Source organism: Mustelus asterias, chromosome 7 (genome assembly GCF_964213995.1).
Source record: "Mustelus asterias chromosome 7, sMusAst1.hap1.1, whole genome shotgun sequence".
In the NCBI taxonomy this organism is placed as follows: Eukaryota; Metazoa; Chordata; class Chondrichthyes; order Carcharhiniformes; family Triakidae; genus Mustelus; species Mustelus asterias.
In genome coordinates this window covers 100,148,768-100,173,050 of record NC_135807.1, presented here as the reverse complement: position 1 = coordinate 100,173,050, position 24,283 = coordinate 100,148,768, and the positions used below count along the sequence as shown (strand labels likewise).

At 43.4% G+C, this 24,283-nt stretch overlaps 1 protein-coding gene across 4 annotated transcripts in view; it reads left to right on the top strand.

Annotated features, from left to right (window-relative positions):
- The window catches only part of LOC144495878 (upstream-binding protein 1-like), a 104,298-nt gene that overhangs the window by 6,800 nt on the left and 73,215 nt on the right, over positions 1-24,283 (top strand). For all 4 annotated transcript variants that reach the window (XR_013498350.1, XM_078216566.1, XM_078216565.1 and 1 more), the window contains exon 2: positions 2,705-2,856. Coding sequence is in view for 2 of the 4 variants with exons in the window: in XM_078216566.1 (XP_078072692.1) it covers positions 2,705-2,856 (152 nt within the window). In the remaining 2 variants the exon portion in view is untranslated. The remainder of the gene's footprint in view (positions 1-2,704; positions 2,857-24,283) is intronic.

Genomic DNA, 24,283 nt, shown 5'->3' with positions numbered 1-24,283 from the left:
TGTGGAACATTCCTTGTTCCAAGTCTGCTCAAGTCCCCTCCCACAACTCCTTTACCGGTACATCGATGACTATTTTGGTGCCGCTTCATGCTCTCATCCAGACCCCTCAAAATTAATCAACTTCTCTTCCAGTTTCCACCCCTCCATCGCCTTCACCTGGTCCATCTCAGACACTTCTCTTCCCTTCCTTGACCTTTCTGTCTCCATTTCCGGCAATAGACAATCTACCAACATCCACTACAAGCCCACTGACTCCTATAGCTATCTGGACTACAGCTCTTCACACTCCACATCCTGTAAGGACTCCATCCCTTTCTCTCATTCCTTCGCCTCGTCGCATTTGCTCCGATGATGCCACCTTCCAAAGTGGTGCTTCTAATATGTGCTCCTTTTTCCTCAACTGTGGATTCCCATCTACAATTGTCGACAGGGCCCTCAACAGCGTGCGGTCCATCTCCTGCGCCATGACCCTCACCCCCTCTCCCTCTCAGAACAAGGATAGAGTCCCCCTTGTTCTCTCATTTCACCCCACCAGCCTCCGCATGCAAAGCATAATCCTCTGCCATTTTTGCCAACTCCAGCATGATACCACCATCAAACACATCTTCCCTTCACTCCCTCTGTCAGCATTCCGCAGAGACCGTTCCCCCCGGGATAACCTAGTCCACTCCTCCACTATACCCAACACCTCTCCCGTCACTCATGGCACTTTCCCATGCAATGGCAGAAGGTGTAACATCTGTCCCTTTACCTCTTCCATGCTCACCATCCAAGGTCCAAAACACTCATTCCAGGTTAAGCAGTGTTTCACTTGCACCTCTTTCAATTTGGTCTATTACATTCGCTGCTCCCAATGTTGACCCCTCTATATCGGAGAGACCAAACATAGACTGGGTGATCGCTTTGCTGAGCACCTTCGGTCTGTGCGCAATCAGGATCCTAACCTTCCGGTTGCTTGCCATTTTAACACACGGTCCTGCTCCCATGCCTACATGTCTGTCCTTGGCCTGCTGCAATGTTCCAGTGAAGCTCAACACAAACTGGAGGAACAGCATCTCATCTTCCGGTTAGGCACTTTACAGCCTTCCGGTCTCAACATCGAATTCAACAACTTCAGATGATTTGCTCTACCCCACCTTGACCGCTTTGTTTTCATTCTATTTTAGTTAATTTTTTACTGTTCTCTCTTTTATTTCTTTATTGTCTTTCTTCTTTTTTCCCCCTTCCCCTCCACTTTGCGCCACTTTCCTTACCTCTTCTCCCCCCTTTGCTTCTCCTTTTCTAAATCTTACTTCTGTCCCATCCATTTTCCCTCACCCCCCCAACATCTTCATTTTAGCTTCTCTGCTGTTTGGCCATTCATACTCTTTATTCTCTCTGTGGACAGCTATCAGCTGGTTTCCCTGGTTTCTGTGGCTATGACTCATCCTTCACTCCCTCACCCTGCAGTATAAATATCTCCCACTTTCTATGTCTTTTAGCTTTGGCAAAGGGTCGTCTGGGCTCAAAATGTCAGCTCTTTTCTCTCCTTACAGATGCTGCCAGACCTGCTGAGATTTTCCAGCATTTTCTCTTTTGGTTTCAGATTCCAGCATCTGCAGTAATTTGTTTTTATCTTGTGAAAAGTATTGTTTCTTGTGCGCTATACAGCAAAGCATACCATTCATAGAGAAGGAAAGGAGAGAGTGCAGAATATAGTGTTACAGTCATAGTTAGGGTGTAGAAAAATATCAACTAAATGCAAGGTAGGTTCATTCAAAAGTCTGATGGCAGCAGGAAAGAAGCTGTTCTTAAGTCAGTTGGCGCGTGACCTCAGACTTTGTATCTTTTTCCCGATGGAAGAAGGTGGAAGAGAGTATGCCCGGGTGCCTGAGGTTCTTAATTATGCTGGTTGCTTTGCCGAGGCAGTGGGAAGTGTAGACAGAATCAATGGATGGGAGGCTAGTTTGTGTGATGGATTGGGCAACATTCACAACCTTTTATAGTTTCTTGCGGTCTTGGGCAGAGCAGGAGCCGTATCAAGCTGTGATACAACCAGAAAGAATGCTTTTTATGGTGCATCTGTAAAAGTTGGTGAGAGTCGTAGCTGGCATGCCAAATTTCCTTAGTCTTCTGAGAAAGTAGAGGTGCCGGTGGGCATATTACATTGCATGAGTCACTTCTACAGCAACCAAAGTCAATTTTTTCTTCTTTAGTTCTAAGATCAGTTTGGAGATTGGTGTAACTCTTGGTATTCATGGTAGATGAATACCAAGTGGTGGTGCACAGGTATAACCACTTACTGGAACAAATTTGAGACACAAAATACCTTGTTGTCCATGTTAGAGCAAAAATAAATCTCAAAGTTTGAAAGTAATAGTAAACCTTTAGATGTACAAAATCTTATTGGATAAACACAGTGAAAAATTCCATTCTTGAATATGTTTAGTAACACTTCTCTCTTTTTTTAGAGAGAATAGAAGATTTTGATAGTTTAATCTGAAGAAATAGGTTAATAATCTGAATTTGTTGTTTGAAGCTTTTGTAAATATTAGCATTGTCCATCAGGTATGAACACAATTTTTGGTTCTAATGATGTTTTGAAAATAATACTGAAGTGTAGTTAGAAATTTATATTAATTTATTCATTCTGTTGAATAGAGATCTATTTTTTCAGTGTTGCTTTCATACGGACAAAATTGATACTGACTTTCTTGTTTTGCAGTGATGTGTTGGCACTACCAATTTTCAAACAAGAAGATTCTAACCTTCCTTCAGAGAATGAAACTAAGCATCCACCATTCCAGTACGTGCTCTATGCAGCCACATCCCCTGCTGTTAAACTACATGATGAAACCCTCACCTACTTGAACCAAGGTATATCTAATACTTTGAAGAGCCTTACCTCCATATTGTCTCTTCATGCTCGCAAACAGTGATGTGTGGGGCAAGAACTGAACCAAGTCTTCCATGAAGCTCAATCTAAGCTCGAGAACAGAACCTCAACTTTTGATTAGGCACATTAGTGTTTTTCGGTCACAACATTGATTTCAGCTATTGCAGACTGTAATCTCTTCCCTTATCTTCGTTCCTTTTCCATGCTTTCCCCTTTCACTTGCTTAAAACCTATTATGTTTTTAACTTTCTTAGTTCTGGTCAAAGATCATCAACCTTTGTTTCTCATACTGCTGCATTCATTTGTCTCTCCGTGGATGCTGCCTGACCTGAATATTTGCAGCATTTTCTGTTTTTATTTTGTCATCCATATTTTCCTCCTTTGGCACAATCAGCAGCAAAGTACTTTTGGGAAATGTTCCAATTGGTGTTTTTGAATAAATGGAATTTGTTGCAGCTCTGGGTGAATTCAGCACAGATGGAAGCCTGCAACTGTTACCTCTTGTGTGGCACGATAGTTAGAGGAGATTGAAATCATCATTCGTGTCTGTAAATTCCATGATCCATAGGGGCTAATAGGAATACTCAATTTATTCTACCAGCAAGGAAAACCTTATAGCAAAAGCAACCTTCAGAGTGATATAAATTCAATATTGTGCTCTTGTCCATTATATATTTATTTGCTGATTTTAAATTCTTATGAAAGAACTTGAACCTAGTCGTAGCAAATGTCTCTGAGGGATTTCACATGCAATATTGCTGTTCAATAAGAGCACAAGATGAAGATTCCCAGTGTTAATATATGGAGTTCAGTCCTTCATACCTATGCCTCCTCTTTGAAAAAGCTGTCCAATTACTCACATTCCCTGCTCTTTCCCTATGGCCATGTGAAGTTTTCCTTTTGATGTTTGTACCCAATTCCTTTTTGAACATCACTATTGAATCTGCTTCTACCACCTTTTAAGCAGCGCATCATGGATCATAACTTGCATAAAACTTCTTATCATTTTCCCTCTGGTCTAAACCTGTGCTTTCTGGTTACTAACGTTCCCACCCGTGGAAATCCTTTATTTACTTATCAAATCACTCTTTGGAGGACATTATTTGTTTTTTTTCTTGCTCACTCGGTTCTGAAGCTCCTGCTGCAAGCCATTCATAGGCAGCATCTGGAATAAGTGCTAATCAGCCAGATCAAATAACATTTGAATACGACGTGTTAGGCTGTATGAGCTAAATTTTCTTCATAAATGTGACTGTTTTGGAAAACTTTCCTCAATAGATATCATAAGTCTTAAGGCATTTTGGCTTTTGAGCATTACTTTGAAGAATGAGTTGAAGTATTAATTTTTGCTTAAAGGATTCTGCTAATTTCATAATTGGTTGCTGTCCAGGGTGAAACTGTTTTCTTCCCTTGGATTCTATACATATTACTTTGTTACTAGCACTGTAAAATGTTAGGTGAGCAAAAGTAATAGTTCTGGTAATGACTGCAAAAGTAAAATACTGAAAACCTGATTCACTAATGTCCTTGAGAGAAGGAAATCTGAAATAAAAGCAAAATATCCTAGGAATGCTCAGCAGGTCAGACAGCTCTGAAGAGCGAAACAGAGTTAACTTTTCAAGTTGATGATCTTCTCTTGGGGACTGTTATGGCATATAAGGAGACCATTCAACTCCTGGCTGCAAAAACCTATCCAGTCTAACCCCATATGTCAGCTCTTGATCTGTACCTGCAAGTTACAGCACCAAGTGCATATCTATATTTTTTAAGTGCATTGAAAGGCAATAGGTTCTATAGATCTGTGTCATCTCTGGCAGAAAAAATAAAACTGCAGTTCCCTCTAGTCCTTCCACTAGTTGTTTAAATATATGCTCCCCATTATTGATCTCTCTGCTAATGGGAATAGGTTTTTACCGTTCACTCTGGATAGACTCTTCATAATGAATCCTCAATTAAATTTCTCCTCAGCCTCCTTTGTTCTAAAGAAAACTAATGTATCCAAACTTTCTCCCCGCTAAAATGCTCCATTCCTGCACCATCCTTGTAAATCTCTTTGACACCTTCTCCAGCATGATCCCACGTTCCTAGATAAAGGGCAAGGTTCAGAGGATTGGAGAGTGGCAAATGCCCTTATTCAAGAAAGGGTGTGAGGACATTCCTTGTAACTAAAGTAAAGCCTGTTTAACATCAGTGATGGGTAAGATTTTAGGACGGAGGGGGAGAGGAAATAAAAGGTACTTTACTGGGGAAGTGGTGGTGTAATGGTAATGTTACCAGACTAATAATCCTGAGACCAAGGCTAATGCTCATGGGTTCAAATCTCACCACGGTAGCTGGTGGGATTTAAGTTCAATTAATAAACCTGGAATTAAAAAGTTAGTCTCAGCAAGTTGTCAATTGTTGTAAAAACCTGATTCACTAACATCCTGGAGAGAAGGAAACCTTGTGTCCTTGTCTGGTCTTGTCTACATGTGACTCCAGAACCACAATATTGTGTGACTCTTAATTTCCTTCTGAAATGGCTTAACAGGCCACTCAGTTGTATCAAAACCACTACAAAGTCTACAAAAAGGCATTAAACCAGTTGCATTATCTGGCATCGGCATAGACACCATAATTGACAACAGCAGGCTTGGCCCTGTCACCTATGCAAAGTGCTCCTTGCTTGTGCCACAATTGGGAGAGCTGTCCCATAGACTAGTCAAAAAAACAGTCTGATATGATCCCTCTGTATCCTGTCTCACCAGAGGTGGTGGCACAGTGGTATACATTGGGACGGATTTGCCCTTGGAATTTACAACATCGACTTGACCCCATGAAGTCTCATTACATCAGGTCAAACATGGGCAAGGACACTGCCTGCTGGTTACAACCTATTGCCCTGCTCCCTCGGCTGATGAGTCAATACTCTTCCATGTTGAACACCATTTAGAAGAAGCACTGAAGGTGGCTAGGGCACAGAATGTATTTTGGCAGTATTGTATGCATTGAATGTATTCTTCAATGCTCAATACCAAGAGTGGGTCCGTAGCCCCACTACTGACTGAACCAGCTGGGTCCTATCGGACATAGCTGCAGCGGATTGTGAGGTAACCAACAAGAGGGAAAAACCTACTTGACCTTACTCTCATCAATCTATCTGTTACTGATTCATCTTCCCATGACAATATTGGTAGGAGTGACCACTGCGCAGTCCTTGTGGAGACAATGGGGAGATAGTGGCCTAGTGTATTGTCACTGGGCTAGTAAACCAGAGACCCAGGGTAATGCCTGGGGGACCTGGGTTTGAATCCCACCACAGCAGATGAAATTTGAATTCAATAAAAATCTGGAATTAAAAGTCTAATGATCCTGGTTCAGTGAAAAATGACACAAACAGCACCAGGCAACTTCCATGCAAATAGTGAAAGAAGCATGCAAAGACAAAGCTAAGAGATCTCACAACCAACGGATCAGATCTGAGTTTTGCCACATCCATTCGTGAATGGTGGTGGACAATTAAACAACTAATTGGAGGAGGAGTCTTCACAAATATCCTCATCCTTGATGATGGCAGAGTCTAGCACATCAGTGCAAAAGGCAAGGCTGAAGCATTTGCAGCTATCTTCAGCCAGAAATACCAAGTGAAAGATGCATAATGCCTCCTGTGGTTTGCAAAATTACATGCCAGCCTTCAGCCAATTCAATTTACTCCATATGATATCAATAAATCGTTGAAGGCACTGGATACTTAAGTTTATGGGGCCTGACCACAAAAGAACTAATCCAAGCTGGCCAGTTTTCACTCCAGCATTCTACTCTCAGTCATCAGTAAAATGATAGAAGGGGTCATCAACAGTGCTTTGAATTCAGTGGGAATGGGGGGGCGGGAAGGTGGTTGGGGAGGGGGGGGGGGGTGGGGGGGAGGGAGATAGGAGAAGGTGGAAAACTCCCACTGGTTGGAGTCATGCCTAGCACAAATGAAGATGGTTATATTTGGAGGTCAATCATTTCAGTTGCAGGATATCACTGCAGGTGTTCCTCTGGGTAGTATCCTAGGCCCAACTATATTTAACTGCTTCATCAATGACTTTTTCTCCATCTTAAGGTCAGAAGTGGGAATGTCCACTAATGTTCAGCAACATTTGTGACTCTTCAGATATTGATGCAGTCCATAGCCATATGCAGAAAGATCTGGACAACATTCAGGCTTGTGTTGGCAAGTTACATTCCTGCCACACAAGTGGCAGACAATGACTATCTCCAACAAGCACAAATCCACCTATCTCCCTTGGACATTCAATGGTATTACAATCACAGAATCCCCCATCCTGAGGTTGCCAATGACCAGAAACTGAACTGGACCAGCCATATAATTGCAATGACTATAAGAGCAGGTCAGAAGCTGGGAATTCTGTGGAGATTAATTTGCCTCCTGACTCTCCAAAGACTCTCCATTATCTACAAGGCAAAATCAAGAATGTGATTGAATACTTTTCACTTGCCTGGATGTGTGCAGCTCCAGCAACACTCAGGAAGCTTGACACCAGGGCAAAGCAGCTCACTTGATAGGCACCTTCAACACCCACTATTTAAGAAGGGCGAGAGAGCGAGAAATCAGGGAATTACAGGCCTGTTGGCGTTACATCAGTAGTCAGGAAAATACTCGAATCTATTATTTAAAAAACGTGATAAATGGACACTTGAGCACTCATGATCTGACTGGGCATAGTCAGCATGGATTAACAAATGGGAAATCGTTTCACAGGAGGTTGATTAGCAAAATAAAAGCACATGGGATAGGAGACATGAATTCAGGATTCACTAATAGACAGAAAACTAGGAATAAGTGGGTCATTCTTGCAGTGGCTAGTGGGGTACTGCAAGGATCAGTACTTGAGCCCTAGTTATTCACAATATATATCAATGATTTGGATGTGGGGGCCAAATGTAATATTTCTAAATTCACGGACATCAAAGCTGGGCAGCAATATATTGTGAGGAAGATAGAAAGAGGCTACAAGAAGATTTGGACAGATTTGATGAGTAGGCAAGAACATGACAGATGAAATATAATGAGAGTTAATAGAAAGTGTAGATGTACAAAGGGACATGAATGTCCTTGTCCATATGTCACTGAAGGCTAATGTGCAGCTGCAGCAAACTATTTGGAAGGCTAATAGAATGCTCACCTTTATTGCAAGAGGATTTGAGTATGGAGCAATGAAGTTTTGCTTCAGCTGAATAGAAGCTCGGTTAGACCGCACCTGGAGTACTGTGTTCAGTTTTGGTCCTCTTACCTCAAAGAATATTATTGCTATAGAGGGAGTGCAACAAATATCACCAGATTTGTTCAGGGGATGGTGTGACTCTCTTATGAGGAGAGATTGAGCAACTGGGTATGTATTCTTTAGACTTTAGAACAATGAGCAGTGATCTCATTGAAACCTATAAAATTATAAAGGAATAGGCAGGGTAGATGCAGGTAAGATGTTTCCTTTTGTTCTGGAGTCTAGAACCAGGGGCGCAATTTCAAAATAATGGGGATGCCACTTAGGAGTGAGATGAGGAGAAATTTCTTTGCGTAGGGGGTCGTGCATCTCTGGAATTCTCTATCCAGAGGGCTGCAAAAGCTCAGTCATTGAGTATATTTAAGGTAGAGATTGATAGATTTCTCATTAACAATAACATGAAAGGCCGTGGGTGTAGTGTTTGCAAATGGCATTGAAGTGTCCAATCAGCGATGATCATATTGAATGGTGGAGCAGGCTTGCCAGGCTGAATGGCCTACTCTTTTATGTGCCTCCATTATCGGCATACGGTGGCATCATTGTGCACCATCACAAAGATACATTACAGCAGCTCACCAAAGCTTCTTTGACAGCACCTTCCAAACCTATGAAGTCTACCACTTAGAAGATAAAGGGCAACAGATGCATGGGAACACCACCACCTACAAGTTCCCCTCTAAGTTGCACACCATCCTGATTTGGAATGATATCTGTATTTCTTCACACTTGCTGCATCAAAATCCTGGAACTCCCTCCCTAACAACACTGTAGATGTACCTGTAGCACATGGACTGCAGTGGCTCAAGAAGGTGGCACACCATCAACTTCTCAAGGTAATTGGGGGTGAGTAGTAAATTTCCCATCTAGGCAAAGATGCTTACATCCTGTGAATGAATTAAAATACATGCTCATGGCCTTGTGGTTCTGCTTTTCATTTAGTGGATAGCTGCCCGTACTTCCTCAGCAAACCCTCTTTCTTAGTCCTACTTATGTCATTGATACTCGCATGCACCATGACAATTGTACCCTTACCTTCCCACTCCCAAGTTGCTCTCCAGCCCTGAGGAGATGTCCTTAACACTGGCCTGAGTCGACCACACAGCTTTGGGACTCGTGCTTTCAGCTGCAAACAACACTATTCATACCCCAACTATACAATCTCTTACTACAGCTATACTATCTCTTACTACAGTTATATATTCCTTTTTACTCCCCTAGCACTTGTATGGCACCCTGCACCATTGTTCCATGGTCAGTTTGCTCATTATTTCTGCCGTCCCTAATCACATCCACGTGAGTTGCAACTACTTCAAACCTTTGAGATAATTCCAAGTGTTGATGTTCCTCCATTGCTGTCTTCTATATCCCTGTATTTGCATTTGTGGTCATGCATTCCTAACCTTGACCATGGACCAAATTTGAAGTATCTAGCCGAAGAGGCGTGACTGTTCCAGGAGGCTAAGTTGCTAGTAACTCTTATCCTCCCTGATGCATTGTATCATCTGAAGCTCGGATTCCAAGTCATCAACTCTGCATTGCAGTTCTTTAAGCTACAGGCACTTAGTGCAGATGTGGTTTTCGTGGATCATACTCATGTCCACCAGCTGTCAAATGTTAGTGTTTACTTAAGAGAGAGCTAATGGACTTTGGTTTATAAAAAGGAAAGGTCCCCGGGGGCTTTTGATTGAAAGAATGAACCATGGGTTTGGGATTCGGAGTCATGTGATAATGTAATTTGGGATTCTGATCCAGGGCTCTGACAAAAATTGGGGGCTCTTGCAGGGTTAAAAAGTATAATTCCTTGTTTGGCTAGGGATTATTGAAGCTAAAGACAGTGGATGTTGAGGACTGGTGCCGCCTTTCAGGTGTTGTACTCGGTTAGTTTAAATAGGGAGTGCCGTGTGGAAGTGCCTAAAAGATTTTCTGGGTGTGGAAGAGGCCGCTTGGAGTGGTTTACAAATGGTGGTTTAAAACAAAGCTTTTGGATTTGGCAAAGCAGCTGAAGTTGATTTTGCCTGAAAGGATGAGGAAGGACGAGGTAATTTCAGTGATATTTCAATCGCAACAAGAAAAGGAAATCGGACGGCTTGAGTTGGAATTAAAGAAAACGAGAGCATTTGAGCTTCGGGAACTGAAAAGAAAACTTCAACTTAAAATGGTGGAAGAGCAAAGGGTGAAAACTGCAATACTGGCAGCAGAAATGGCAGATGATTTTGAATTAGTTCATCAAGTTTTGGGTTTCCACCTCCATTTCAATCTGTAATGAACAGAAAATTGGAAAGGAGAAATCTGCAGGTGGTCAAGGAAAAGGAGGTCTCATTAAAAGTAGTAAGTACAATTTGCCTCCAGTTAGAAAGGAAATATATGAGGGTGGAAGAGAGATAAGAAACCTTGAACGTTTTCATTGTAATAAAGTTGGACGCACAAAGTCAGTGTTGGTGGCTTAAGAAAAGTACTCGGAAGACAGATGTGTTAAAACAGGATAAGCCAGAGGGGTTTGTTAAATTGACAAAACTATGGTTGAAGCTGTTCCTGTCGGGGAACACTTCAGCAGTCAAGTCAAGGGCATTCAGCCTCTGATCTTCGGGTAAGCGTTCTTCAAGGCAGCCTTCACGGTACACAACAATGCAGAATCGCTGAGCAGAAACTGATAGCCAAGTTCCGCACACATGAGGACGGCCTCAACCGGGATCTTGGGTTCATGTCACACTAATCTGTAACCCCCACGACTTGCCTGGGCTTGCAAAATTTCACTAACTGTCCTGGCTGGAGACAATTCACACCTCTTTAATCTGTGCTTAACCCTCTCTTCACTCACATTGTCTGCACCTGTAAAGACTTGATTACCTGTTAAGACTCGCATTCAAACCATTATCTTGTAATTGAGTTTGTGTCTATATATGCCCTGTTTGTGAAACAAATCCTGCACTCACCTGATGAAGGGGCAGTGCTCCGGAAGCTCATGCTACCAAATGAAGCTGTTGGACTTTAACCTGGTGTTGTGAAACTACTTATTGTACTTTCTCAGGAGGCTAAGGAAATTCGACAAGCCCGTTACAACTCTCCAATTTTTACAAATGCACCATAGAAAGCATCCTTTCCTGATGTATCACAGCTTAGCATGGCTCTTGCTTTGACTACAAAGAGACTACAAAGGGTTGTGAATGCAACCCAGTCAATCACACAAACTAATCTCCCATCTATTGACTTTGTCTACACTCCCTGCTGCCTCAAAAAAGCAGTCAGCATAATCAAGGACCCCACATACCCCAGACATACTCTCTCCCACCATTTTCTGTCGGGATAAAGATACAAAAGTCTGAGATCACATACCAACTGACTCAAGAACAGCTTCTTGCCTGCTGCCATCAGACTTTTGAATGGACCTACCTTATGTTAAGTTGATTTTCTCTACGCCCCAGCTGTGACTGTAACACTACATTCTGCACCCTCTCCTTTCCATTTCTATGAACAATATGCTTTATGTTAACATCTGCCTCGATTAGCAGGGAGGGAGTTTGGCAGGTACTTGTGACTGTTAATAGGGCCTGGGATGGGATATCTGTGGTAAACCACAAAGTCTGTCCAGCTGTAGGGTGGCAGGGTGGAGGTTGCAACATTAATGGGATTTGACCTTGACCTCGAGTCCCTCTGGGCTCCATACTAAAGGCAGGGACAATGCTCGCCACCCCCACACCATGGCAGTGGCTGACTCACCCGCTTGCTCTCTGGAGGTTGATGCACAGTGGTACTCACCTCCTCGCTGTCCCTTGTCGCAACTGTTGTGCCTGAACCACACTTTAAGAGAGCAGTAATGATTGGCACCCTTGTGCTGTCATGAAGGAGAGGTGGGTGCATTCTGGAAAAGGGGGGTTGGTCACATGCCGAACATGCTAATGAGATTGAAATACATGCTAATCAGCCTCGCCTTTTCTGGGCACGAATGGGTGTGAACTGGTTTGCACCATTAGAAAGGGGCCGGGAGAATTGCAAACTGTTTGGCGCTGGGTATCAGCATGATCTACTAAAGGCGCGGTGAGTCAGAGAATTGCCCTCCAGTCTCTCTGTTCTTCATACCAAAATTAATCCCATCTAATTTCTCTGCATTGACCTTCATCTGTCTCCTATCCACCCATTCCCCCAATTTGTCTATGACCTTTTGATGTTGGCAGACTATTCTCCTCCTGGGTTCACAATACTTCCAAGTTTTGTATCATCTGGAAATTTTGAATTTGTGTCCTTTGCGTCAAGATCTAGGTCGTTAAATATACCAGGAGAAGTAAGGGCCCCAGCACTAACCCCTGTGGAAAACGAGTACACACACAACCTGAAAAACATGCATTAACCATTGGATAAAAGCAAATTACTGTGGATTCTGGAATCTGAAACCAAAAGAGAAAATACTGGAAAATCTCAGCAGACCTGGCAGCATCTGTAAGGAGAGAAAACATCAGTTCTTTTCTTTCCTTGCAGATGCATTAACCATTACTTGCAGTTCCTGTCGCTCAGGCAAATTTGTATCCATGTTACCTCTTTTATTCCATGAGCTATAACTTTGCTTACGAGTCTATTGTGTGACACTGTATCGAATGGTTTTTGGGGTTCCTTGTACTCTTCTTCAACTTGCTCTTGCCTCTTCAAAAAGCTCTAAGTTAGTTCAACATGATTTTTTTCTTAACAAATACTGGCTGGCTTTCCTTAATTAACCCACATTTATCTATGTGACTAATTTTGTCCTGCATTTTTGGTTCTAAAGGGTTCCATACCACCAACGCTAAACTGGCCGGCCTGTAATTGCTGGACTTTTTTTACACCCGTCTTTTGAACAAGGGTGTAACGTGCAATTCACTAGTCCTCTGGAAACATCCCTGAGCCTAAGACTGAAAAATGATGGCCAGTGCCTCTGCAGTTTCCATTCTCGTTTCCCTCACTATCCTTGGATGCATCTCACCAATCCTAGGATGCCTTATCAATTTTAAGTGTAGCTTATCCAATACCATTCTTTATCAATTTTAAACCCTTCTAGTGTCTGAATTACCTGCTCTTTCGTCATGGCCTGGATGGCGTCTTCCTCGGTAAAAACAGATGCGACTAACTATTCATTTTAACAATGTCCTTGACCTCCATGTATAAATTCCCTTTTTGGACCCTTATCTGTCCTACTCCTTTTAGCACCATTTTACTATTTATATGCCGTGGGAAGAGTTTGGGATTCTCTTTTATGTTCGCTAATACGATCTCTTGCGGAACATGTGATGACAATGTGCAATGGGTGGCGGATTAGTGCACCCCATTTGATATGTGTCCCCAGCCTAGTCTGGAAGGTATAGCTGTATGCTGCCAACAGCAACGCCCATCTCTGCACCCTAACTGAGGCAATTGGCAGCACTAGCTTAACCTTCCAGAAAAGCCCCAACAATGGCATATGGTCTGACATAATAATGCAATGCTGTCTGTAGATGTACTGGTGAAATTTCTTCGGTGCAGATAACTGCCATGCTTTCTTTGTTTATTTGTGAGTACTTTTTCTCAGCATCTGTCAAAGTCCTCAAAGCAACTGCAATTGGTCTCTCCGCCCCAGTTGCCATTCTGTGGGATAAAATTGCTCCAACTCTATGGAGTCACAAATGGCTACTAATGGATTTCTGGGCTCGAAGAGTATGAGCATTGTCAATGACTGTAAAGCCTGTTTGACTTTGACCAAAGCTCCTTTTTGCAAGTCTCCCCACTTGCCTTTTTGATGCTTTTTTAAAGGTTTGTGTAGGGGGCCAGAATTGTTGATATGTTTGTCAGTAATTGACCATTCCTGGGATAGACTTTCAGTTCTGTCACATTTCTGGGTGCAGACACTCCTTCAATAGTTTTCACTTTATCTTCGAGGGATGCAACCCCTTTGCATCAACTTTGAAATGACGGTACGTAACCTCCCCAGCTTGAAAAATATATTTCTCATGCTTTAAACATATGCCATCTTCCTTAAACCTCTTAAGGGCCTCTTCTAGGGTTGCACTGTTCTTCAGGAGACGCACCTATAGTTAGGACATCACCCAAGCATACCACCACTTTGGGGATTCGTTGTAACAGGCCCTCTAAAGTGCACTGAAAAATGGCACAGGCTGATGAGACACCAAGAAGTAATTATATCATATAACCCCTTAGTGCAGCTAACTTTCTGGAGTCCTCTTCCAGTTCCAGTTGCTGATAAATATGACTTGGATCTAGCTTAGTATATTTGAGGCTCCCTATTAACTTAGCACAGAGGTTCTCTACCCTCTGAATGGATTAACAATCTAGCTGGACTCCCCTGTTAGCTTGTACTCCCCACAGATCCTTGCTGTAAAATTCAGTTTCAGGATGGGGTGATGGGTACAGCCCATTCGGAAAACTGCACAGGCTTGATGATGCCCACGTTCTCCTGCCTTTTCAGTTTGACTTGTACTTTCTGATGTAGCTCTGAAAAACCAAGGCGTAGCCTCAGAGTTTTAGTAGATTTTGGCTTTAACTCCTTTCATCCCATCCAGTTATCTTTGGAATACCTCCTGATATTTATAAAGGAGTTCTTGAAATGCTCCATCCTGGACATTAAATATTTCCAGCCAGCTCAGTATTATTTGTTTTGACCAGCCTGTCCCATGAGACTGGGCCTCTGGCCTTCAATCACAAGACGGACAGTTGAGCTGTCTGGTTCCAATACGATACCGATACAGAGGTTGTCCCCACTATCTTTAGTGTTTCTCCAGTGTATGTCAGAGTAGCCTCAGAATGGCTAAGACTTGAGGGCTGCAGTCTCTTCTGGAGATGTTTGAATATTTTTTTCACCTATGACTGGCTGCAGCACCTGTGTCGACCTTTGTTTTCAGCGGGCAGCTGTTAACCATTAAAACAATCTCAGTGGGCGGTATATTGTTGAGTTAGACTTGATTGAGTGTGTAAGCCTTTGATCTCCTCTTTGGTTCCTCTAGCAGCTTATTCACAGGGGTTGTATTCATTGTTTCCTTTTGTTTTGGTGTGTTCTGTGCAGCCTGCTTCGCTCTACACCTAGCTTGCCGGTGACCCTTTTTATATCTGAAACAAGTAGAATTCTTGCACTGGCACGACTCTTGGGGATGGTCTCCCCTACACCAAAAACCCTGGGACATCGTGCTGAATGACTCTTCTCAGGCTGTCCTGCCAGCAGCCTTTTCTCACCACAACTGATTCATCTCCCTCTGCATGCCTTGCAGCTCGCACACACCTGGCTCAGTGCACCTGGTTGCTTGGGCCATCTCTACTGCTTTTTCCAGTGAAATCTTGGTTTCAGCGAGCAGTTTCTTTTGGGTGTTGGGGTTGTTTATCCCTCAATATTTATCTCAAAGAAGGCCCGAACTCTGTGCTCAGCCAGTCATCAAAGTCTGGTTGTGAAACTGGAGACCGTAGCATGTGGCTCCCTAACCGCAGAATGAAATTTGTACCTTTACATGATAACGGAAGGTTGGGGAATACAGTGATCTTTAACTAAATTGACTAACTGGTCAAAGGTTTTGTGTCTGGAGTTTTGGGTGATGTCAAACTCACCCGGTTGTAGATCTGTGGGCCACAGACTTTGAGCAGTATCACTTTCTGTATCTCCTCAGCTGCTGTTTTGTCTATCGCAAAATTATACTGCAGCCTCTCAATGTACTGCCTCCAACTCTTGACTTTGGGATCAAATGACTCTATTTTCCCAAATAAAATCATCTTTAAAATGGAGTCTGTTTTCTTTTGCATCGAGTGATCACACTCCTTCCACTCTCACTCTGCAGTGCAGCTTTCAAAGACTCATATGGTTTGTCCTTGTCACCAGAGTAGTAACTCAAGGTGACTTAATATGGCAAGTAACAAACTAAAAAATTTATTGATCGAGAAGAACTATATAAAGGGTTTAACAGCACAACTATTAAGGTCTACTCCTGACAACATCCAACTGCAGCCTCCAACTCTGGGGATGAGCTCCCGATAGGCAGAGGTTTGCATGCATTGGTTCCAGCCTGGTCACAAGGCCCATGAAAGATCACCCATTAAAGCGGTCATGCTACCACACTAAGCAATCCCTTTATCCATGCTAATATGATACCCCCTATACCGTATAGTTTTATCGTGCGTAGTAACCCTTGATGTGGCATCTTATCCTTCTGCAAATCCAAGTACACCACATCTGCAGGTTCCTCTTTATTTATCTTTTTTTACTTCCTCAAAAACCTCTATTAAATTAACTAAATACAATTTCTCTTTCGCAACCTGTCCTGACAAAGCTATAATTTTCTCCGAATTCTGCTACAACCTGCTTGATGGATTCTAGCAATTTTCCTCCAGCAGATGTCAGGCTAACTGGCCTGTAGTTTCCTCCCTTTCTCTAATAAAGGTGTTACATTAGCTATTTTCCAATTCACTGGGACCCTTCCAGAACATAAGGAATTTTGGAAGATTATAACCAATGCATCTACTATTTCTGTAGCTGCTTCCTTTAAGACCATGGGATACAGGCTGTCTGGTCCTGGGGACTTGTCAGCTTTTAGGTCAAACAATTTTACCAGCATCTTTTTCCTGGTGATGGTGATTGTTTTATGTTCCTCCTTCCACTGGTGTTCTAAGTCTTCTATAGTGAAGGTGGATGCAGAAGTACCTATTTGGTGCCTTTGCCCATTGCTTGTTTTCCATGATCACTTCCCTAGGCTTTCTTGTTCTCCAGAGGACCAACACTAGTTTTAGTTACTTTTCTCCTATTTAAATACTTATAGAAACATTTATTATCTGTTTTTATATTACTAGCTAGCTTTCGCTTGTGCTCTTCTTTCTTTTTAAATCATTTTTTGCTGGTTCTTAAAAAATCTGACTAATCTTCTGAACTACTAACCTTTGCAGATTTGTATAGTGTTTCTTTCAATTTGATACGATCCTTAACTTGAACTATGGCTGATGCATCCTTCTCAAAAGGGTCTTTCTTTCTCGTTAGGATAAATCTCTAAGAATAACTAAATTTCTCTTTAAACGTTGTACCTCTGCTGTCCTACCTTTTAACCTGGTTTCCCAATTAACTTTGGCTGGATCTGCTTTCATTCGTTTACAATTACCTATATTCACGTTGAAAATGCTAGTTTTAGAGTCACACTTCAAACTGAACATGAAATTTTGTCACATGATCGCTGTCACCTGGAGGTTCCTTTAATCTGAGGTTATTAAGTAACTCTCTCTCATTGCTCATTACCGGGTCAGAATAGCCTGCTCCTTAGATAATTGTTGAATATGCTGACCTGAAAAATTGTCCTTAATACACTATAAACTCATGTTCCAGGCTGCCTTTGTCAATTTGATTCACCCAATCTACATATAGATTTAAGTCGCCCATTATTATTGCAGTAGCTTTCTTACATGTCCCATTTATTTTTTTCCTGCACACCCTGTCCTACCATATAACAACCGTCAGCAGGCCTATAAACTACTCAGTCGGCGAGGACAGTGGAAATAAAACTGCAAAGAGCGAGTGGGAGTTCACTCTGAGAGGCGGCAAGAACAGAGGTGGATAAAAGTTGTGTTGATCAGTGGGGAAGGAGGGAAGCGAATCCAGTACAAAGCAGCATGGAAGGAGAGCGATGAACCCAGGAGGACAGCAGCAAACCCAGAATAAAGCAGAGAGGGGATTGTGGCAAACCCAGTATAAATCAGCACAGGAGAACAGCAGCAAACCTCTCAGCACGGGAGGAGTGTGAACCCATTATAAAGCTTCACAGGAGGAGAACGGCAAACCCAGCATTGAGCAGTGTGGGGGGGAGAGTGACAAACCCAATGTAAAGCAGCTTTAGGGCCATTACATGGAATCGAGCTCGTGAGGCTAACAGTGCACTTGAGTCCCAAGGAGACCGTTCCTGTGGGAAGGAGAAAGGAGCACAGTAGGAGTACCTGTGTCTGTATGTCCTAGGCCCATACAGTGGAGTCTGGTTACCCAGTCTTTTTGGGTCCCCTTGCCACTGGACCAGGCCTTGCTTCGTTAAGCCACCCCATGTTAAAAGAACTAATGCACAGGCATCTTGCACTCCTTTAAAATTAAGTTTGGGACCTGGAGTGTCAGGACCCTCATGGACAGTCCCAACAGTAACAGATTGGAACTGTGTACTACTGTCATTGCCTGGGTGCTGAGATATTTCAACATTGACATCACCGCCCTAAGGCAGGCAGGGGAAGGACAGCTCAAGGAACAAGGTGGCTTTTGGAAAGGTAAACCAGAGGAAGATCACCGCTGCCACGCAGTTGGCTTCACCATTAAAAGGGAACTAATTTGCTGTCTGAGACTCCCCTAGTGGAATAAATGAACACCTCATGACCCTTCGGCTTACCCTCGCCCAAAGCCAGCGTGCTGAGGTCCTTGGCGTGTATGCCTTACAGACGAGTCCAAAGAAGAATTTTACTCCAGCCTGAATCAATCCTTGGCCCAAGTCCCAACGGCTGACAAGCTAACCCTCCTTGACGACCTCAATGCCAGAGTTGGAAAGGACACAGACATCTGGGGTGGTGTAATCAATCGGCAGTGAGGGGTTAGGGAAATCCTAGGGATATCTTGCTTTTTACAAAATGCCCTGCATACGGCCTTGTCATAATCAACACCTTGTTCATCAGAGAAACGGGTACAAGGCCTCCTGGCAACAACCTTGCTGAAAGAACTGGACCCTACCTGCACAACTATGTTATCATCTGAGCAAGGGCTGCAAGGACGTGCGTGTCACCTAAGCCATGATAGGAGTCGACGACAACTGGACAGACCACCGTCTAATCTGCTGCATGATCAAAATCAGAATAGCTCTAAAGCAGTGATGGCAGGAAGCACCAAGACTAGTTCGATGAGAATGACTAGGAAATCCAGGAGCTGAAAAGGTACAAGCTCAAAACTTTTCGGAAACTGAAACAGCAACCCAACTTGAGAACGAGAATGCAGCTCTGAAGGCTGAGGTCCAGCAAAATACCTGTGAGCTAAAGAACAGATGAGTGAGTCGAGAGAGCGCAGGATATCCAGCAACCACGATGTGTGCGGTAAAGGGGAATGCCATAGTCTTCTATAGGCAAAATAGTAAAAGGACATTAAAAGGAGAAGGGCCGATTAAGAACCGAAAAGGGAATTTACATATGAAGGCTGGGGGTGTGGCTGAGGTATTAAATGAATACTTTGACTCCATCTGTACCAAGGAGGTACATGCTACCCAAGATGTGGTGACAGATGAGGAAATTCAGTCCCTAGAAGGTTCAAAATTTATAAGGAGGAAGTGTTGAATAAACAATGAGTACTGAAAGTTGACAAGGTAGAGGGACCGGAGGAGATACATCCAAGGATATTGAAGGAAGTGAGAATGGAAATTCCAGAGGTGCTGGCCATAATCTTCCAGCCTTCTCTGGACTTGGGAGGTGCTAGAGAACTGTAAATGTTATGCCTTTGTTCAAAAAAGGTTGGAAGGATAGCCCCAGCAATTACAGACCTGTCAGTTTAACCTCAGTAGTGGACAAGCTTCTAGATTGGGATAGAGTTAGGGCAGCACGGTGGCAGTGGTTAGCACTGCTGCCTCACAGCACCAGGGACCTAAGTTTGATTTTGGCTTGGGTCACTGTCTGTGGAGTTTGCATGTTCCCCCCGTGTCTGTATGGGTTTCCTCCGGGTGCTCCGGTTTCCTCCCATAGTCTGAAAGATGTGCTGGTTAGGTGCATTGGCCATGCTAAATTCCCCCTCAGTGTTCCTGAACTGGCGCCGGAGTGTGGCGACTAGTAACAGTAACTAGTTCACAGTAACTTAATTGCAGCGTTAATGTAAGCTTACTTATGACACTAATAAATAAACTAAACTAGTAGTCGCATGGAAAAATGTGGGTTGACTAGGAAGAGCCAGCACGGCTTTAAAGGGGAAATTGCACTTAACTAAGCTGCTGGAGTTTTTGAAGAGGTAACAGGACTGATGAGGGTAATGCTGTTGATGTGGTGCACATCGACTTTTAGAAGGCACATGATACAGTGCTTCACAACAGACTTGTCAGAAACGTTATAGCTCATGGAATAAAAGCAATGTGGATACAAAATTGGCTGAATAATAGGAAGCTGGGAGTTATGGTCAATGGCTATTTTTCAGGCTGGAGAAAGGTTTGTAGTGGCTTTCTCCAGGGGTATCAGTATTGGGACCCTTGCTTTTCCTGACATATACTACTGACCTTGATCTTGATATCACTGGATGATTTGGCTGTCAGAGTAGATGGTAGAAAGAACCCCACACTAATTAATTACAAATCTTGAGATCTAACACTTGTGAAGCCTGCTTGGGGACTAGTCCTTGTCTGATTGTGTCCTTGGGACTTTGCAGCTTGCCTCTCACAGACTGAGCTGAAGATTTTCAAACCCTTTTAGTAAGTCGTGGTGATGATGAGCATATACTAGAATTTTAAACTAATATTTTCAATATAATATCCAACATCTCTTTCAGCAGTTGACACAAAACTTGGAAGTATTGCAAACTGTAGAGAGGTCAGTGTAGAACTTCAAAAGAGCATAGACGATAGGTGGAGTGGGCAGATAGGGGGCAGAGAAGCGCGAGGTGATGCATTTTGGTAGTAAGATCATGAAGAGACAATATAAAATAAGGGTTAAAGTTCTTAAAGGGATGCAGAGCAGTGGGACCTGGGTGTATATGTGCATAGACCATTGAATGTGGCAGGACAGGTGGAGAGAGCAGTTAGTAAAACATATGGTAGTCTGCATTTTATTAATAGGTGCATAGAGTAGAAGAGCCAAGGGGGTTATGTTGAACATCGAAACTGCACCAACAGCAATCCCACACAGGCCCTATCCCCGTAACCCCACATCTTTGGAGTGTGGGAGGAAACTGGAGCACCTGGAGGAAATGCACGCAGACACGGGGAGAATATGCAAACTTCACACAGTCACCCAAAACCAGAATTGAACCCGAATCCCTGGTGCTGAGAGGCAGCAGTGCTTGCCACTGTGCTGCCCAAGCATGCATTGGAGAGAATACATATGAGGATTACAAAAACAGTTCCAGGGATGAGAAACTTCAGTTATGAGGATAGATTGGCGAGGTTGGGACTGTTCTTGGAGAGAATAAGGCAGAGAGGAGATTTGATAGAGATGTTCAAAATCATGAGAGGATGGATGGGGAGAAACTGTTGCCATTCACAAAAGGATTAAGAATGAGAGAGCACAGATTTACAGTGATTTGCAAAAGAAGCAAATGTGAGAGAAAAAATGTATGAGTGGTTTGGGTCTGGAATGCACTGCCTTGAAGTGTGGTGGAAACAGGTTCAGTCGAGGCATTCAAGAGGGCAATAGATTACTATGTGAATAAAAAATTATGTGCAGGGGTACAGCGAAAAAGCAGTTGAGTGGCATTAAGCCATATTGCTTGTTTGGAGAGCTGGTGCAGATATAATTGGCTAAATGCCCTCCTTCTGTGCTGTAACAATTCTGTAGGTTTCTTTAATGCAGTCAAGTCTACTAGTGGCCCAAGCACGCTGATCCCAACCCATTGCTGGCCAAGAATGGAGATGTGCTCATCAAAAACAGGCAGTCAGCTTCTGGAAGGAGCACCTCAAATATCTCCTTAAGAGACTCTGTCTTCAACAAGAGCGTCCTCGACTCAATCCTGCAGCATGCATTTTGGATCCACCATAGACCCAATTCATGTTCGGACTGGGGTCAAGCAAGGCTGTGTCACTGCACTGGCACTTTTCTTGATCTTCCCGCTCCAATGTTCCATCTCCACCTCAGCAAGCTCCCCCCACCTGCTGGAACAAACAGCAACCTTTTCAACCTCTTCTGTCTGCAGGTCAGATTAATGTTGTACCATCCTCTGTCATTGAACTACAGTATGCAGATAATACTTGTATCTGTGCACACTTGGAGGCCAAGCTCTAAGCTGTTGTCAGTACCATCACCGAGGCATACAGAGCATGGGCCTTAACATGAGTAAGTTAAAGGTCCTCTACCAATCTGTCCTCCAGTTATCAAAATCCATGGTGAGGCCTCAGGCAACGTGGGTCACTTTCCATACCTTGGGAGCCCACTGTTAACAAAGGCCTTTAGTGTACTAGCGCAGCCTTCGGTCACCTGAAGAAGAATGTGTTTGAAGACCAGCACCTCTGACCTGGCACCAAGCTCATGGTCCACAGAGCAGTAGTGATAGCCGCCTTCCTATATGGCTCAGAGTCGTGGACTATGTACAGTAGTACTTGGCACCTCAAAACTTTGGTGAAATACCACCAGGGCTGCTTTTGCAAGATCCTGCAAACTCATTGGCAGGGTAGGCACACCAATGTCGGTATTCTTGCTCAGGGCAACATTCCCAGCATTGACTGTGGTCAATCAGGTCTGCTGAGTGGGCCATGTCGTCCACGTGCCTGAGACTCCCAAAACAAGTACTCTACTTGGAGGTTCGACCTGGCTCACGAACCACCAGATAGCAAAAGAAGCGTTTCAAGGTCACCCTTAGCCTCCTTGGAAAAAGTGCAACCTCCCCACTGACATCTGGGAACCTCTGGCCCAAGACTGCCAGAAGTGGAGGGAAAGACTCCAGGAAGGAGTAGTGGTTAGCACTGCTGCCTCATAGTGCCAGGGACTCGGGTTCAATCCCAGCCTTGGATGACTGTGTGAAGTTTGCACTTTCTCCTCGTGTCTTCGTGGGTTTCCTCCAGGTGTTCTGGTTTCTTCCCACAGCCCAAAGATGTGCAACTTAGGTTGACCATGCTAAAAACTGTCCCTTAATGTCCCAGGATGTATAGGTTAGGGACATTAGCGGGGTAAATATGTGGGCTTATGGAGTTAGGGCTTGGGTAGGATGTTCTGTTGGTGAGTCAGTGCAGACTCAATGGGCTGAATGGTTTCCTTCTGTACTGTAGGGATTTTATGATTCTAGGGAACTGAACACCTCGAGTTTCATTGCCGAGAGCAAATTGAAGCCAAGTGTCAATAGTGAAAGGAGTGCATTGCAACCTGGATACCCCATCCACTTGCTCCTCCAATCACTGTCTGCTCCACCTGTGACAGTAACTGTAGGTCGACTCTTGAGGGATTGCTTAAGAAGAAGATAAACTACTCCCACAAATGACCTCTTACTGTTACCATTTCTTACCTTGACCCAAACCGATTCTATATTTGCTCTTTCGAGCCAGAGCCAGTACTTTCATTACTGTATTAATGGCATCCTTCATTAACAGAATTTCCCCAACCCTTTTCCTGTCTTTTCAAAATGTCAAATCCGTGTCAATATTTAGGTCCCAGCCTTGGTCCTCCCGCAACAATATCTGTGTAATGGCTATCAGGTCATACTTGTTTATTTCTGTGCATGCTAATAATTCATCCATTTTGTTTAGAATGTTGCACACATTCAGATACCTAGTCTTTTTACAATTTTTGCAAACCCAGCCTTATCTGCTGATGCACTTGTTCGCTTTCCCTTCCTGTCACATGCTGGTGATCATTACCAAATTGCTATTGTACTCTATTAACTTGTTGTTTCTCATTGGTTTACTACATCTTGTCTTGCATGATTCTCTCCCTTCCCCATTTCATTTAAATTAAAGCTCTCTGCCACCCTAGTTAAACGACTTTCCAAAACACTGGTCCCAGCAGGATTCATGTGAAGACCCATTGGTATAGCTCCCACTTTCCCCAGCACTGGTGCCAGTGCCCCATAAATCAAAACCCATTTCTCCCAACCAAGTCTTTGAGCAGCGTAGTCATCTCTCTAATCCTATTTACCCTAAACCAATTTGCTCATGGTTGAATAATCCAGAGATTATTTGAAGTTTTTTAAAAATTTGGTCTCTAGCTGTTCATATTCTCCAAATAAAACCTCTTTCCTGGTCCTATGTGTGTCATTGGTAACAACGTAGACCATGGCCACTGGATCTTTCTTCTGTAAGTTTCTTTCCAGCCCCGGAGTTTGCACGTTCTCTCAGTGTCTGCGTGGGTTTCCCCCGGGTGCTCCAGTTTCCTCCCACAGTCCAAAGATTTAGCTAGTTTATTTATTAGTATCACAAGTAGGCTTACATTTACACTGCAATAAAGTTACTGTGAAAATCCTCTAGTTCCCACACTTTGGCGCCCGTTTGGGTAGACTGAGGGAGAATTTAGCATG